This window comes from Muntiacus reevesi, chromosome 3 (assembly GCF_963930625.1).
Source record: "Muntiacus reevesi chromosome 3, mMunRee1.1, whole genome shotgun sequence".
NCBI lineage: Eukaryota > Metazoa > Chordata > Mammalia > Artiodactyla > Cervidae > Muntiacus > Muntiacus reevesi.
In genome coordinates, this window is record NC_089251.1 from 124798672 (window position 1) to 124814128 (window position 15457).

A 15457-nucleotide genomic window follows, 5' to 3' on the forward strand; every position below is an offset into this window, starting at 1 on the left:
ACTCTATCACTATTGCAAAATAAGAAGCTTGATTTCTTTTTCAAGTAAGGCCCAATAGGAATGATTTCATTTTCTTGAAAGAAAACCCTGTTTGAATTACCTGCCTAAACTTAGGAGCTTACATCTCCAAGCATTGCCACTCAGCCTTAGCTCAGGTTTTCTCACCCGAGTCCCCGTCCACCACCTCCCCAGGGCGTGGGGTACGGGGGGCAGCGCTGGTCTTTGGCACCAGCAGGCGCTGTGACCTTGAACAAGTCCTTTCTCACGTCTGGTTCGTGGTTGCTTTATTGGGAAGTGAGTGTGCTTTCACACCCACATTCTTCCTCTCCCACTGGCCATCAGGTTCTAGGAATCTTGCCCCTGTTGACCCTGGGAGCAGAGAGATGGGGGTTTGGGAGCTTGCGTGCCTCCCTCTGCACCCCAGCTAGATTCTTCTCCAAGCAGCCTCCTCTGGGGCCGGTGGCCCCAGAGGCCTACCCATCCCTACCCCCTTATGCTGGCCCGTAGTCTTGTTTGCACAGCATGAAACCTCCGCTTGAGTTTGCAGTTCATTCACCTGTTGGAAGCGCAGGAGGACTAAATGCTTGGAACACACTGTGCTGCCCTCGTTGGAAGCCCACAGAACTCTTGGTGATTTATAACTTCAGAGTGAACCACCCATAGGGTTCCTGGCCTATCCCAGGGCCGGCCAGGCTCTGCCGGCCAACACCATTTCAAAAGAGCAACTAGATTCTTGTTTGTTTTCCCGCCGAGCCACATCCATGTCAGGTAGTATTTCTAAAATGTTGACAACGTTGGTCGGTGGGCAACCTCCCCCGACCCAAAGTCGCTCACTCAGTTCACACGACAGACTCATCCTGGGGAGCCTGGGTGGGCTGTCAGGCCTTGGTGTGGGCTCAGCCTCTGGGAACTCAGGATCGTGGTACGCTGGCTGCGGAGGGCGGTGAGATAGCCCGGGGCAGGGGAGGAGGGGGCCGGGGCCTGTGGAGGAGGCCGTGCAGCTGAAAGGAACGGGTGCCAGGATTGGGCCCTGACGTCGGCTGGTCCCTTCATCATACAGGGGGCCTGCCCGTCCTGCTGGACCCGCCCCTCAGAACCCATGAGGGATGGGGTCCCCAGAGGCCTCCAAAGGGCCAGACTGTGGGGCTCTCACCTGCCCTCTTCCAGAGTGACCGTCAAGGTGACTCTGCTGGTTGTTTTAGGACAGTGTCATTTTGAAAGGACCCCAAGTGAGTTAGACAGATCTGTAAGTCGAGCTCGAATTTCATCCTCTATAATTTCTTTCCCTCTTCTCCATGCCCTGAAACCAAATGGAGCGCGTACAAGTCACTCATGTAAAATAAAGCTTACTGAAAAGTGAAGTCGCTCAGTCGTATCTGGCTCTTTGTGACCCCCATGGAGTGTAGCCTACCAGGCTCCTCTGTCCATGGGATTTTCCAGGCAAGAATACTGGAGTGGGTTGCCATTTCCTTCTCCAGGAGATCTTCCCGGCCCAGAGATTGAACCCGGGTCTCCCACATTGTAGGCAGACGCTTTACCGTCTGAGCCACCAGGGAAGTCACAAGTAAAGCTTATGTCGCCATAAAATGAGTCCCCTTATTTGTGAGCTTGGTATCAAGTAAAAATCGCATTGTTCTTGGATGGTGGTGCATGGCAGTTTTTCATAGTCTTTCTGATGCTTTCTTGACACCTTTTTTTTTTTTTTCCAAAATAGAGACAAGAAATTGAACTGTTAAATCTTTGTCAGGAAAGGAAATAGCGCTTCAGAAGAAAGAGAGACGGATTAGGGAGAGTCCTTGGGCTGATCCCGCATGGGTACATAACTGACGAGGGTTGCAGTCTCCCTGCTGCCAGGAACATCTTCCAGGAGAGCGAGCCCTCCACGGGAAAGGTGCAGAGAAGCCCAGCGAGATGCCTGTTCTGGGGCAAGATGTACAGTTGATCTCGTGTGTCCGTGTGCTCAGTCATGTCTGATGCTTTGCGATCCATGGACTGACTGTAGCCCGCCAGACCCCTCTGTCCATGGGATTTCCCAGGCGAGAATACTGGAGTCGCTTGCCATTTCCTTCTCCAGAAGATCTTCCCAACTCAGGGATCGAACTTGCATCTCCGGCATTGGCAGGCAGATTCTTTACCACTGAGCCATCTGGGAAACCTGCAGTTGATCTTGAGGGGTTGTTAACGGTTATATGTCATTTTCCACCCTCCCCTCTTTTCTTAACAGGAGGCCACTGAAAAATCAGATGATTTAGTCTCTTGCTCCTCATACTTATCTTTTTATTATACTGTCCTTATTTTTCGTATTATAGACGATATTTAAAAAAAAAAGAAAGTCTTGAATTCTTACGGAAACATCGCTGCATTTTCTCCTTTCTGCTTTAGGAGTCGGTAAGATGTTAAAGAAGATCAACAAGGCCATCGTCTCCAAGAAGAATAAAGACATTGTGACGGTGGCCAACGCCGTGTTTGTGAAGAACGACTCTAAGATGGAGGTGCCCTTCGTCACGAGGAACAAGGACGTGTTCCAGTGTGAGGTCCGCAATGCGGACTTCGAGGACCCGGCCTCCGCCTGTGCATCCATCAACGCGTGGGTCAGGAACGAGACACAGGGTGAGTGGCCTTGGGTCCCGGGGACGAGTGGGGGTGGTTTTCTGCTTTGTGGACGAAGGCGTGAGTCAGGCTCTGAGACCCTACCTGGGGTCAGTGAGTCCAGCGGCTCTCCCGTGGTGAAAGCCCTGGACCCCACTGACTGCACCATCCTCTCCCTCTTAGCAGCCCCGAGGCTCAATCTTTCTTCTTCCTTCCCTTTTCCTGCTGTGGGCACAGCTTGTACCACCCCCACCCCCCCCCGGGGACTTGTCTCCCTGTGGCTCAGGGACCAGGGCAGAATACAACTCCGAGGATTCTCTTTCTTCCTCAATACATCTCATATCCAGGTCCCTGCCCCCAGGCCCTTGTCTGTTCTGCAGATTATTTTTTTGCTCATTTCTTCCTGCTTCTATATTTGCATCCCCCTTACCCAGAATGTGCTTCTCAGCCTTTAAGATTTGGGATTGAGCCCTCCCCACACATTCCTGTCTCTCTTTATTGAAATATAGTTGATGTACAGTATTACATAAGGTATGGGTGTTCAGTGTAGCGATTCACGAGTTTTAGAGGTTACACTCCATGTACGGTTATTACAGAATATTAGCTATATGCCCCGTGCCGTACAATACATCCTTGTAGCGTATTTTCTACATAATAGTTTGGACCTCTCGGCCCCTTGCCCCTGTGTTGCCTCTCTCCTCCCCTCCCTCCCCTCTCGCCTCTGTCGTCGCAGGGAGTAGGTGTGTTGGTGGGTCGCGGTTGGCATCTGCTTGCATGACCCTGCCCTTCATTAGACAGAGCATGTCCCCGTGATGGTCATCTGTGGATGTGCGTCCCTTCCCCCGTGAAACTGAAGAAATGTCTAAGATCAGTGTTTTTAGCCTATTCATTTGTGAAGTGCAGTTTCAGGTGGAAACATTCAGGAGGTGGGATAGGTACAGAACAACAGAGAAAGTTTAAGGCTAGAAACAGAGATTTGGAGACTGTCTTTCACAAAGTGGGGGGAGTTAAGGTCCTCAGAGTGGAAGCAAAAGAGACTCAAAATGGAGAATAAACCCAAAGAGGAAACCTGGAGAAACTCTGTCTCTTCCCGTCACATCTCTCAAAGCATGGTTCCAGCATCAGAATGGCATGTGTTTAGAATTCTGATCCCTGGAACCCCAGTCTGCTAAAGCAGAAGCTCGGAGGCAGGAGCCTCACCTTCTGCACTAAAGCATGTTCTCCCCCAGTCTCCCTCCTGACTTGTCAAGGCAAATATTTGCAAACCACATGAGGGGCTAGGAAAGATGCTCCGGAGGGTGGAGGAGAGCCAGGGTGGTGTTGGTAAACCCGTGCCATCCCTTCTCAACAGGACCCTGCACGGTGCAGCCTAGGCTCCCTTCCTGAAACCACGAAATGGTCAGGAGACCAGTGAGTGGGAGGGGATAAGTGTGTTTTCTGAGCCTGCAGGACTGAGAACTGAGCAGGACGCTGCTGACGGCACTCAGATGCCGAGTGGCTGTGTGATGTGACGTCAGATCCCACCTAGTCTTCTGTACTGTGTCCTGGGAGCAGTAAGTCCCTCAGGATGCCTCCAGACAGTTTCAGGCCGCTTTGAACACACGCTGACTCAATGCATTGCTCACAGCATCTGGGGAAAGGAAAGCAGTAAGGCTAGAAAAGTGCTCTTCTACCCTGCAGGCCTGACTCCCGCTGTCAAAAAAAGATTTTCATACTCTCTTGAAGTGAAATGCATAGCTCCTATAACCTATGCACACATACATAAATTTTGAAAAATTAATATAATGCCAAGCTATAATACTAGGAAAAAACAAAAGTAGTTTATGGATGTAGTTCAATAGGTAAACCCTTGGGTACAGCCACCCCTGAATATGCATCAGAATCTTAGAATAAGAATTGACATGGGAATTGACATTCTCACTGTGAATTGACAGCCACAAAAGCAGACTGAGTCAGGCCCGCCCTACTGGTGACAGAAAAACCACAGGCTGTGTTACCATCACTGATGCAGTTTTTTCCTAAAACACTGCAAAACTCTTTGTAAATTTCCGACCAAAACAAGTACCGGCTCCTCTTGGTTTGCGTGGTCATCACTTTCCTGGCAAATTCAGTGTCCATCAACAGTACGCAAAATATATGGCAGAAACCAACACAATACTCTAAAGCAGTTATCCTCCAATTAAAAATAAATTATTAAAAAAAATACTTTGTGTTTATAACAAGAAAAGTGAGGCTCTGGGCTCAGATGACCTTGAGCAGATTTCTCAGGATCATGACTCTGCAGCGGAGCGTTGGAAAGTTATGCAGGAAGCAGGATGGTTCATTATGTGGGGCTGTTCTGGACATTACAAGACAGGAAGCATCTCTGGTCACCGTCCACTCAGCCAGAAACACTCCTACAGGTTTGCAGATGGCCCCACTCAGAGGCACGTGGCTACATGCGAGGTCTCAGAGAGACCCTGGAGGTAAATCAGTCCACATGTGGAAGACCACCACGTGGAGATAACAAATCCTGCCCTGCAGAGGGTGGGGGAGCCTTCCCAGTGTGCCAGGGATATGGTGATGGCTTGACTGGGACCCCCTTTCTGTGGCCTCGGACCCAACCATGCGGACCCCCTCCCAGTTTCTCAGCCATCCTGTCTCCAATCACAGACACCCCCGTGCATCCTGCTTCCTGGAATGCTTTCTCTCTCCAGTAGCCCCTGGCCTGTTGATTTCACACCATCTCATGAATGGCATAGCTAGTTTAAGTATCAGTTCTGCCACCTACTGGCCGTGTAACATCAGCCTGGTTACTTAACCTCCCTCTGCCTCAGCATCCTCCTCTGTAAAATGAGGAGATAATATAATAGTGGATCTGGGACTTTCCTGACATCCAGTGATGGGACTCAGTGCTTTCACTGCTGAGGGCATGGCTTTGATCCCCAGTGCGGGAACTAAGATCCTGCCAGCCTCTTGGTGCAGCAAAAAAAGAACTGAAGAAAAAAAAGACAGTGGTACCTATTAGAATTCTTATAATAACATTAAGGCTGTTATGGGAATATGAATAATACTCATAAGGCATTTAACAGAGTGCTTGACACTTTGGAAATAATGTTTGGTGAATGTGAGCTATTTTTACAGTTGTGGACTCAAGTAATCCTTCCTCAAGGAGCCCACCCCTCCCTGATCTCACCGACCAGATGGAATTCCCCTCTTACTTGCCTTCACATCCTTAAGTATCCACACTTTCACTGCAGGATATTTATTACAATTGTATTTCCAAGTCACTTACGTAAGCCTCCACCTCGCTCTAATCTATAGCTTTTTGAGGGACAGGGTTTATTTTTGTTTTGGTTTCTTACCTAAAAGAGTTCCTGGCACATGGTAGGCAGGCATCAAAGAAATGAATGCATGGATAGATGGGTGGGTGAATAGATGATGGATGCATGTTCATGACAATTATTGATGGGAGGTCCCTCCTTGCCTCTAAACATGCAGTTTTTTCTTCTTATTTCTTTGTGTTCCCTTATTATATCTTAGTTCTACCAGTAGCAGTGTTCTTGTTTAGTTGCTAAGTTGTATCTGACCCTTTTGTGACCCCATGGACTGTAGCCCCCCAGCCTACTCTGTCCCTGGGATTTGCTAGGCAAGAATAGTGGAGTGAGTTGCCATTTCCTTCTCCAGGGGATCTCCCGGACCCAGCGATTGAACCTGTGTCTCCTGCATTGGCAGGCAGATTCTTTACCACTGAGCCAGCCTAAACCTAGTGGCAGTAAGAGGCTTTATTTGTCTCAGGAAAAGGGGCAGAAGAGATTGCTTCAGACTCTTGGTGTGCACCAGCAGAAGAGCGAACGTAGAATCTTAGGTGTGATTTTTCAATAATGAATGACGGGGTTCTTGCTCTTGTGCAGCTCACAGTTTAGTTGAGGGAGACAGATGTTACATTTGGCTAGAATAAAACGCTGCAGTGTAATGACAGTGCCGCACCTTGGGTTTTATGGAAACTCCTGGGAGATGGGAGGAGGGTCAGAGAAGAGATAAAGAAGAGGGGACCATTCAGCTGTGTCTCAAAGGTATGTAGCAGTTGAACTGGATAATGGTCCCAGTGAAGGCAAGACACAGCTATTGGGAATCCGACTCTCTGGAGCACAGAGTTCTCACTTCCTTCGCACAGGATCCAGTGTTCACAGAGGCCCCTTGCATTGAAAGATGGCTATTTATAGCACTTGTGTTCCTGCTGATCCTGCTATAAGGGGGCGTTGGCGCCCCCCGGTGTAAGTAAAGAGCAGTGATGATACTGACTGAGAATCTGCGGGTCAGGGTATCCATCCTGGTGTTCTCCTTTACCATGACGCACATAAACATCTGTTTATTGTCCATCTGAGTCTTTGAGCTTCATTTAAAAGGACTTAAAGCTCTCTGCTGAATTAGATAGTCTTGCTTCTTCAGAAGCTGTTGGTTTTATTCCCACCGTTTAATGTATTGTAACTAGGCATTTATATTGGGTACTTTTTGGATTAAAAGCTACAGTGAACTCATTTTTAATACTTTTGGTATTAGTGATCTCTCTTAAACCTGTACACACTCACAGAGACAGATACACACACATACACAGGTGCACACCCACACCCACACACAGTTGAATCTTTAAAAGCCAAGCAAGAGGAACCTAAATGAAAATCCAAAGCTTCAAGCAGAGATAGTACTTGAGGGGGATCTTCATGCATTCACAGGAGCATCCTGAAACCACAACAGCGATATCTGCTGCTTCACTCCGACACAAACAAGCTGGACCATTCCAATGTCTTGTGAAGAGCTCTTCCTTAACAAATAGTTCTTCCCTACAGACAGACCCTGGTTCTTTTTAATCTCTGTAATATGAGCCTAGACGGATCCCTGACCCATCAATATAGATACCGATTTTAGAGCTTTGTAATAACTAGGGATTCCAAACTAATGCTCCACATTTCTAAAATCTTAAGAGAACTTAAGCTTTTAGCTTTGATAACATCGCATAGGCTGAAGTGTTCCTTTATTTTTAACTGGGATTAAATCAACCCGGGAGTTAAAACAAATCAACATGACAACAGTTTATCTTGTGCCGACCAAAAGCCCTCACTGGCAGCCATACAGGTCGTTATTATCAAACACAGAAATGAATTAATGAGTATAGTTTATGTGGATAAGTAAAATGTTCTTAAAACAGGGGGCTTATAGGGAATTAGTTATAAAATAATTTTTTTCAGTGTTTTTGTCTTGTGCTTTTATCAGATATATTCCTTTGATAATTTTTGATGCTATTATAAGTGGATTTGTTTTCATTTTATTTTTTAATTGGTCATTGTGAGTATACAGAAACAGATACAGATTTTTAATATGTTGCTCTTATATCCTACAATTTTAAAAGAATTTCTTGATGAAAAGTTTGTTCTAAATAGAGGGTTTCTGAAGTCTTTTCTGGGTTCACTGATTTTTAATTTGTTTTCAGCTTTTAATTTTTAGTGAGGAAAACAATTGGAAGGACAAGAGGGTATTGTGAAAGGTCTTTTAAAAATCCTTGAATCTTAACGCTTGTTAGATTTTTTCATTCCCCCTGATCCCTCAGCTGCCTTTTGCTCTGATGGATGGCCGGTCCCAAGCGTCCCCCGTGTCTGTTCTCTGCCTGCGCAGGTATGATCGACAATCTGCTGTCCCCAGATCTTCTCAACGGCGCCCTCACCAGACTGGTCCTGGTCAACGCGGTGTATTTTAAGGGTTTGTGGAGATCACGGTTTCTGCCTGAGAACACCAAGAAGCGCACGTTTGTGGCAGCTGACGGGAAATCCTACCAAGTGCCCATGCTGGCCCAGCTGTCTGTGTTCCGCTGCGGTGAGTGCACGCTGGGTGAGGCTGTGTTCTCAAATGTGCCAGCCGAGGAAAGGGCCTCGCATGCTGTCAATAAGTTCAGGAGCAGTCTGCCTTTTTAGTTTTTCAAAAGGATAGGGGAGCAGAGGGCAGGATTTTTTTAAAAGCTCATGGTAAGTCTTGGCATTATTTACAAAGGTTATGTATTAGTATGGACTTTCCTGGTGGCTCAGTGGTAAAGAATCCGCCTGCCACTGCAGGAGACGTGGGTTTGATCCCTGGGTCAGGAAGAACCTCTGGAGAAGGAAATGGCAACCCACTCCAGTATTCTTGCCTGGAAATCCCATGAACAGAGGGACCTGATGGGCTACAGTCCATGGGGTCGTGAAAGTGTGGGATACCATTTAGTGACTAAACAGCAACATGAAGTATATGTAACACATGCATCACTTTTAGGTTGAAATTTAAAGATAAAAGGGCAATTTAGGACATAAGAAGTATAAATGGACAGTAAACATATTCATGCATTGTCAACTCATCATTAGCAATCTTACATTACCAAAATTAAAAATGAAAGTAAAAATTAGATTTCTTTTCCACTGATGAGATTAGCAAAAATTGCAGAGACTGACAAGGCCAGCCCAGTCATGGCTCTGGTGTGGGGCACATGGATGCCCGTGGGTGCTGTGGGGGGGGAGGCTGTGGTCTGACTGACTTTCTAGAAGCTGTGCCCCAATGGTTTCACACCAAGGAATTTATAATCTGAAGATAATCACACACTGGCAACAAATAGAAGCTATATAGGTACATGTAGTGGAACACACATGACAATTAGATTTATGTAAGTAGAAAGTTATATAATATGTGGTTGATTTCAGAAAACAAGTTACAGAGCAGCAGATGCTGTTTCATCTCATTTATGTAAAATACTTTCTATATATTCACACAGTCATGTCTTGGAGGATGTTCAGTAAAATGTTAAGTGGTAGTATTTCAAGTGATTATTTTTTCCTTGAGTTTGAAAATTTTTTAAATGAGCATATGTCAGTTTTATAGTCAGGGGGGAAAAAATGACCCATTTCTGCCTCATTACCACAGAGAACTAAGGCTGGTGATTATTTTATAAACCTGCTTTCATTGAAATACTCATGGTCCAGTTACACTTCCTTTTCATTTATAAGTTAACCTTTGTGTGGACATGTGGGTCCCAAGCACTCCATTTGCATATACAGTATATATTAGATCAAGCTCTTCTCTTCATATCTCTAGCTGCCTAATTCTTTAAATTAAGGAATGACTCATGGGAGGGATGCAATAACCAAAGTCACTTTTCTTCCCCCTTGTCATTTATTAAGCTTCCAGGTGGTGTTTTGTCACTTACTCAATACATTTTTTTTTAAAGATAATATGTATTTAAAAGTCCTACAGAAAGGTGTCTTGAGAAGAAACCGAGGAGAATAAACGTCTCTTGGGAATTTCCTGGCGGTCCAGTGGTTAGGTCTCCACACTCTCATGGGTTCAATCCTTGGTCAGGGAACTAAGATCCCACAAGCCACACAGCATGGCCAAAAAAAAAAAAAAAAAAAAGGCAAATAAATAAAATTTTAAAAATAGAAGACTCATTTTGTCTATAAATCACTTTCAGGTTACGTTGCCTACGTCATTGGAACACTAGCATTGCCTCTAGCTTCCATCCGAAGAAAAGCTATTTTGTTTTAGATCAGTCTTTGTACATTCTAATAAACCAAATTGGAGAGGGCCTCACTGTATATTTCTATTGCTGAAAAATAACGAATAAGTCAGGAAGGATTGAAATGCAAGGCTTCTGTAGACATTCCCATGAAGATGAAAATGTTTGTATTTGTAGGAATTTCTTCAACATATCGGGTGTTTCCTGGGAGTTGTATCTCCAGGGGGCTTCTCAATTAATAAGAGTATGTGTGCGCTTTACAGAAAGTGAGACAAATACACTCTTATGGTCCATGGTGTGGAGGGTCTCTTCCCCGCCTTCTCTGATGCATGTTCTCGCTTCTCGCCTCCCTTCTGAGCCCCCAGGAGGCCGCATCAGTGGGTTTCCTCGCCCCTGGGCTTCCTGTTGGTTGGCTGATGGGGTGACCCAGCCGGTGGTGGAGTCAGGCATTGGCACCCCAGCGCTCTCCCTGCATCACCGGGGCGCCTCATCCCTCCATGCAGGGTCCCCCACTGTCAGGACCCGCCCGAGGGCCCCTAGTCTCTCGGCCACCACCCCCTTCCCTCGGCCCTCCCCGCCTAAGGCTGGTAACGGCGCTTACGTTTGTGACCCAGGGAACCATCCTATGACTCCTCTGTATTCTGCCCTTGCTTTATAAGTGGTCCCTCCATGAAACTCCACTTTAATTGCCCCGGTTTGGTGCCCTGCCTGTTTGCCGTTGGACCCTGACTCACCTGTACTGATTTCAAAGCAGACCATGAAAATCCCATTGGTCCCGTTCCCTCCCAAGTCAACACTGCAAGTGGCCCGGGGCCGTCCTTCCTGCCCAACTTTCTGCACCTCGGGTTGGAACCCAAGACCATGCAGCGGAGTCCAGTGGCATTGTCTGGTCCCAGGTTTCCCCCTTTGGCAGGCAAGGCAGTGTTTCATGGAAAGAGGGGGCCAGTTTGTCTTGTGAAGAAAGCCCAGCAGTCCATGGTGGCTGCAGGCAGGCATTTGTTTTCGTGACAGTAGGCCGCCCAGCAGGTCACCCATTTTCTGCCTGTCTCATCACTGTCTGACCCACATGACCAGCCCGGGCTGGGAGGCAGGCAGTCCTGGCAGCTGGTCACTTACACGGCCTCTGGTGCCCGCTGCCTAGCCTCTCATGGGCCTCAGCCTAGCTGAGCCATCCTTGGTCACTTTGCTGGAACATTGCTGTTCCATTTACCCATTTATCAGCCTTCCTGACTTTTCACCCAATATGTCAAGGTCTCTGAGAGGATTCACTTAGTAAAACAGTAAGGGAGAGGATGGAAATAGGAGGGGAAAACCCTTCTGACTTAAGTTACATAAACTGTAAGCGCTTTGAGGGCAGAAACTTTTCCATTAAAAAAAAAAAGCCTTAAAATTAGTAGAAGTATATTTCACACTCATTGCAAAATCTTCAAACATAACAGTATATAAGGCAGAAAGAAAATATTCTCCTATAATCCCCTTTCCAGTATAAAAACTCCTATTAAGTGCTTGGTGTATCATTTGAGACCTTTTCTGTGTATATATAAAATATGTCTGTGCAACTTTTTGCATACATGGGATTACACTATAATTTCTATTCTGTAATCTGTTTTATTAGACAATCTCACTTAGAAAACTTTATGTCACTTCTTTGGATCTACTTGATCCTTTTATCAGCTACATAGCATTCCGCATACCATAGTATCCTCTGAATGGCCATTTACTTTTTTCCTGTAACAACACTAGAATGAGCATTCTTGGACATGAATCTTTAGATGTTTGTGTTGGAACTGCTGGAGATAATCTCCTTGGGAATTCCCTGTTGGTTCAGTGGTTAGGATGCTGTGCTTCCACTGCCAGGGCCCTGGGTCAGAGAACTAAGATCCCGCAAACCACGCAGCATGGCCAAATGAATAAATCAATAAAGGTAATTTCCTTGGATAGGAATTGCTGAGTCAAAGTTTTTAACAGATTTTTTTATTTTTATTGCTATGAATTTAGACTTAAGAGACTCGCTTGTTTTGAAAAAGACCACAGAAGAATCCAGACATACACGTATATGTATATGTGCGCATGTGTTCTGTGAATATACAGTATGTTTCCAGCTTCCACTCTCCTCTGAGCTTACAGCTGACACCTGTGTGTCCATATTACATCTCCGCTGAGTTGTCTACCAAGTTCTAGTCCCGCAGGTAGACACACTATTGCCCTCGCCATCTGGTTCTCCCCGCATTGTTCCTTCGCCCTCCAAATGGCACCAGTACTCAACCACATCTGCTTCTCCATCAACTCTCCCCAGACTCCCTTTCCATTGCAGCCTGACGGTATACTACTGTGTACAGTGGATCAACGTGTGCTGCTTTTTCTCAAATATATATTTCGATTTCTACTTGAGAATAGCCTCAACAGTTCCTCAAGAACTCTGAAGTCCACAAAGTTGCTTGTAGTAGAAGTAATTAGACGGACTTTTGTCTACAAGGCTTTCCTGATACTGAATATTTAAAATATTCTCTCTCCTTTTTTACAGGCTGAGAAGGGTTCTTAGCACTTAAGAACCCTGGTTATCTCCTCCATTATAGGCCTTAAAGTAGGAATCAGAGGACTTTACAGGGGTTTCCAGAAAAACCAGACCATCCCCAAAGCACCCCCTACAGAAAGTTCTAAATCTTCTCTGTATTTTCAATGTTTGATTCTTTGCCTGCTCATTAAAAGATTTTATGGATCACCATTCATCTAAGAGGGCTTCTCTAGTGGCTCATCAGTAAAAAATCTGCCTGCAATGTAGGGAATACAGGAGATGCGGGTTTGATCCCTGGGTTGGAAAGATGCCCTAGAGAAGGAATTGACAACCTGCTCCAGTATTCTTACCTGGAGAATCCCATGGACAGAGGAGCCTGGCGGGCTACAGTCCATGGCATCACAAAGAGTCAGACACGACCGAGCAACTAACATTTTCACTTTCATTCATCTAAGAGAAAAAACTGAGTTTCCCTCTTTCACCTTTTCCCTTCTCTTTAGAATGAATGGGGCTGATCCATTCACATCTCTATATACTCCAGGAATTCTCCTCATTGGAGAACACTCAGTCTGCTTCCCAGATGTTAAAGGATGGAGGGCCTGGGGCAGAAAGAGGTCTGGGATGGCAATAGGCTCCCTGCTTTGACACAAAATCCCCAGATGCCACTTCCTCGCTTGGTTCATTCCACCCAGGAGCTGTGCCCCACTGAAGCAGGTGTGGTTTCTCCCGAGGGATCGATTCTGACACTCAGGAAGTAAAGTATCTTACAAAGCTGCCCATACCCATAGATGAAGGCTTTTTGCTCTGTGCAGCCACTGGGCTGAGCCCCAGGCATGAGATATCTCATTCAGTTTTCACAACAGCTCTGTAAGGTGGATACTATTATCCCATTTTACAGATAGAAAAACTAAGACTTGGAGTTCAGGAACTTGCCCAAATCCCAGAACTACTGTGTTGGAGCCAGGGTTTGAATCCAGGTCCTCTGACTCCAGATAATTGTGTCTTTAACCTTTGCCCTCTGTAAAACCATGCTATTTCCATGATTGGGTGGAGAAAAAGTGTTTTTTTTATCCTGGTGGCTCAGACGATAAAGTGCAGGAGACCTGGGTTTGATCCCTGGGTTGGGAAGATCCAAGAAGGGAATGGCTACCCACTCCAGGGTTATTTCCTGGAGATTTCTGTGAACAAAGGAGGATGGTGGGCTACAGTCCCTGGGGTCGAAAAGAGTCGGACATGACTGAGCAACTAACACTTTCACTTTCACTTCCACAAGTAAAGATAAGCGTGGAAGGGGGCTGTGTATGAAGTCATCCCAGCTGACATTTGTCATCTGCTCCTGTGATGAGAAGTGGGGCCAGGGAGAAATGGACCATCAGGCAGATGTGAGCGACTAGATGCAAATTGATTAGCTGTTATTCATCTTACTGATCAGTTAACGATGTGTCCCCTCGAGGCTGGATTCCCTGGTAGAAGTAGCAGCTCTCGCCCCACCTGGAACACACTCCAGCTCATAAGTTCATTTTTCACCACCCTGATTCTCACCAGAACAGTAAACACTTCTAGAAGTGGTTAATGAATGCCTCCAGGTCCTTATTTCATGCCACGGAGCAGTTCTTTATTAGCAACTTCCCACATTTCATAGTTTTCAGAAGTGAGCTCTACCAGCATAGGAACCTAATGTTTTCTTTGAAAATTAAAAGGTTTATTAGGAAGTGGGTTTTTTTTTTTTCTCTCTCTTTCCCATCATTTTCAGTTTCTGCTGAGACCATTTTATGATGCAGGGGAAAGACACAGCATCTCATCTTGGATTCTCAGGCTGTCTGAAACAGAACCTGGGTGAGAGAGAGGTCCACGTGTGTCCTGGGCAGCCCCACAGGCAGAGGCGTATGATGGGAAGAGGAAACATTAGGTGACCCACGAATTGCTTGCATGTTTCTTCCTCAAGGAGATCCTGTTGTGTCCTCCTGTAGAGTCATGTATTCTAAGAGCTTCACCATTTTGTCATATTCCTGGTGGTTCATATAAGAAATCTACCTGGGACCTCCCTCCCAATCCCTATCTGGAGAAAGGGCTTGCTGAAGTTCCTTGTCTCAGATGCAGTGATTAGCAAAGATCATCCCCAAAGAACAGTCAAGTGAAGATCATGAGAGAAACTCACTTTCTCTTTTCTCTCATTCTTAAATGTTTTGTCCTCTGAATGATGGAAGAGGGGGCCCGCGTTCACTGGGCACCCACTGTGGCTGGGCCCTGCGGGTAACCTTGTTGTTAGTTGCTAAATTGTGTCCAACTCTGCGACCCCGTGGACTGTATACCCCGCCAGGTTCCTCTGTCCGTGGGATTTTTCCCAGGCAAGGATACTTGAGTGAGTTGCCATTTCCTCCTCCAGGGGATCTTCCCGAGCCAGAGATCAGACCCACGTCTCCTGCGTTGGCAGGTGGGTTCTTTACCACTAAGCCACCAGGGAAACCCCGCTGAGTACCTTGTATATGGCTTCTCACTTCATCCTCACAATAATCTTGTGGGCTACACACTTTTAAAGTTTTTTATTGTTTATTAGAGTATAGCTGATTAACAATGTTGTGATGGTTTCAGGTGGACAGCGGAGGGACTCAGCCACACAGACACATGCATCCGCTCTCCCTCCAGTCCCCCCTCCAGGCTGCCACTTAATATTGAGCAGAGTGCCCTGTGCTATTACAGTAGGACCTTATATGTTTTTTCACACTTTTTATATTCCTGATCTCTCTGTTCTCCAAACCAGGAGGCATACAGAGGTTAAGGAACCTCACCCGGATCACCGAGGTCTTCTAAAGTTGGAAGTGTTCAAGAAAACATTT

General features: G+C 46.1%; 1 protein-coding gene across 1 annotated transcript in view; it reads left to right on the plus strand.

Moving 5' to 3' along the window:
• The window catches only part of SERPINE2 (serpin family E member 2), a 64154-nt gene that overhangs the window by 36539 nt on the left and 12158 nt on the right, over positions 1–15457 (plus strand). Inside the window, exons 3-4 of the mRNA XM_065930459.1 lie at positions 2383–2610; positions 8242–8439. Of these exons, the coding sequence (XP_065786531.1) occupies positions 2383–2610; positions 8242–8439 (426 nt within the window). The remainder of the gene's footprint in view (positions 1–2382; positions 2611–8241; positions 8440–15457) is intronic.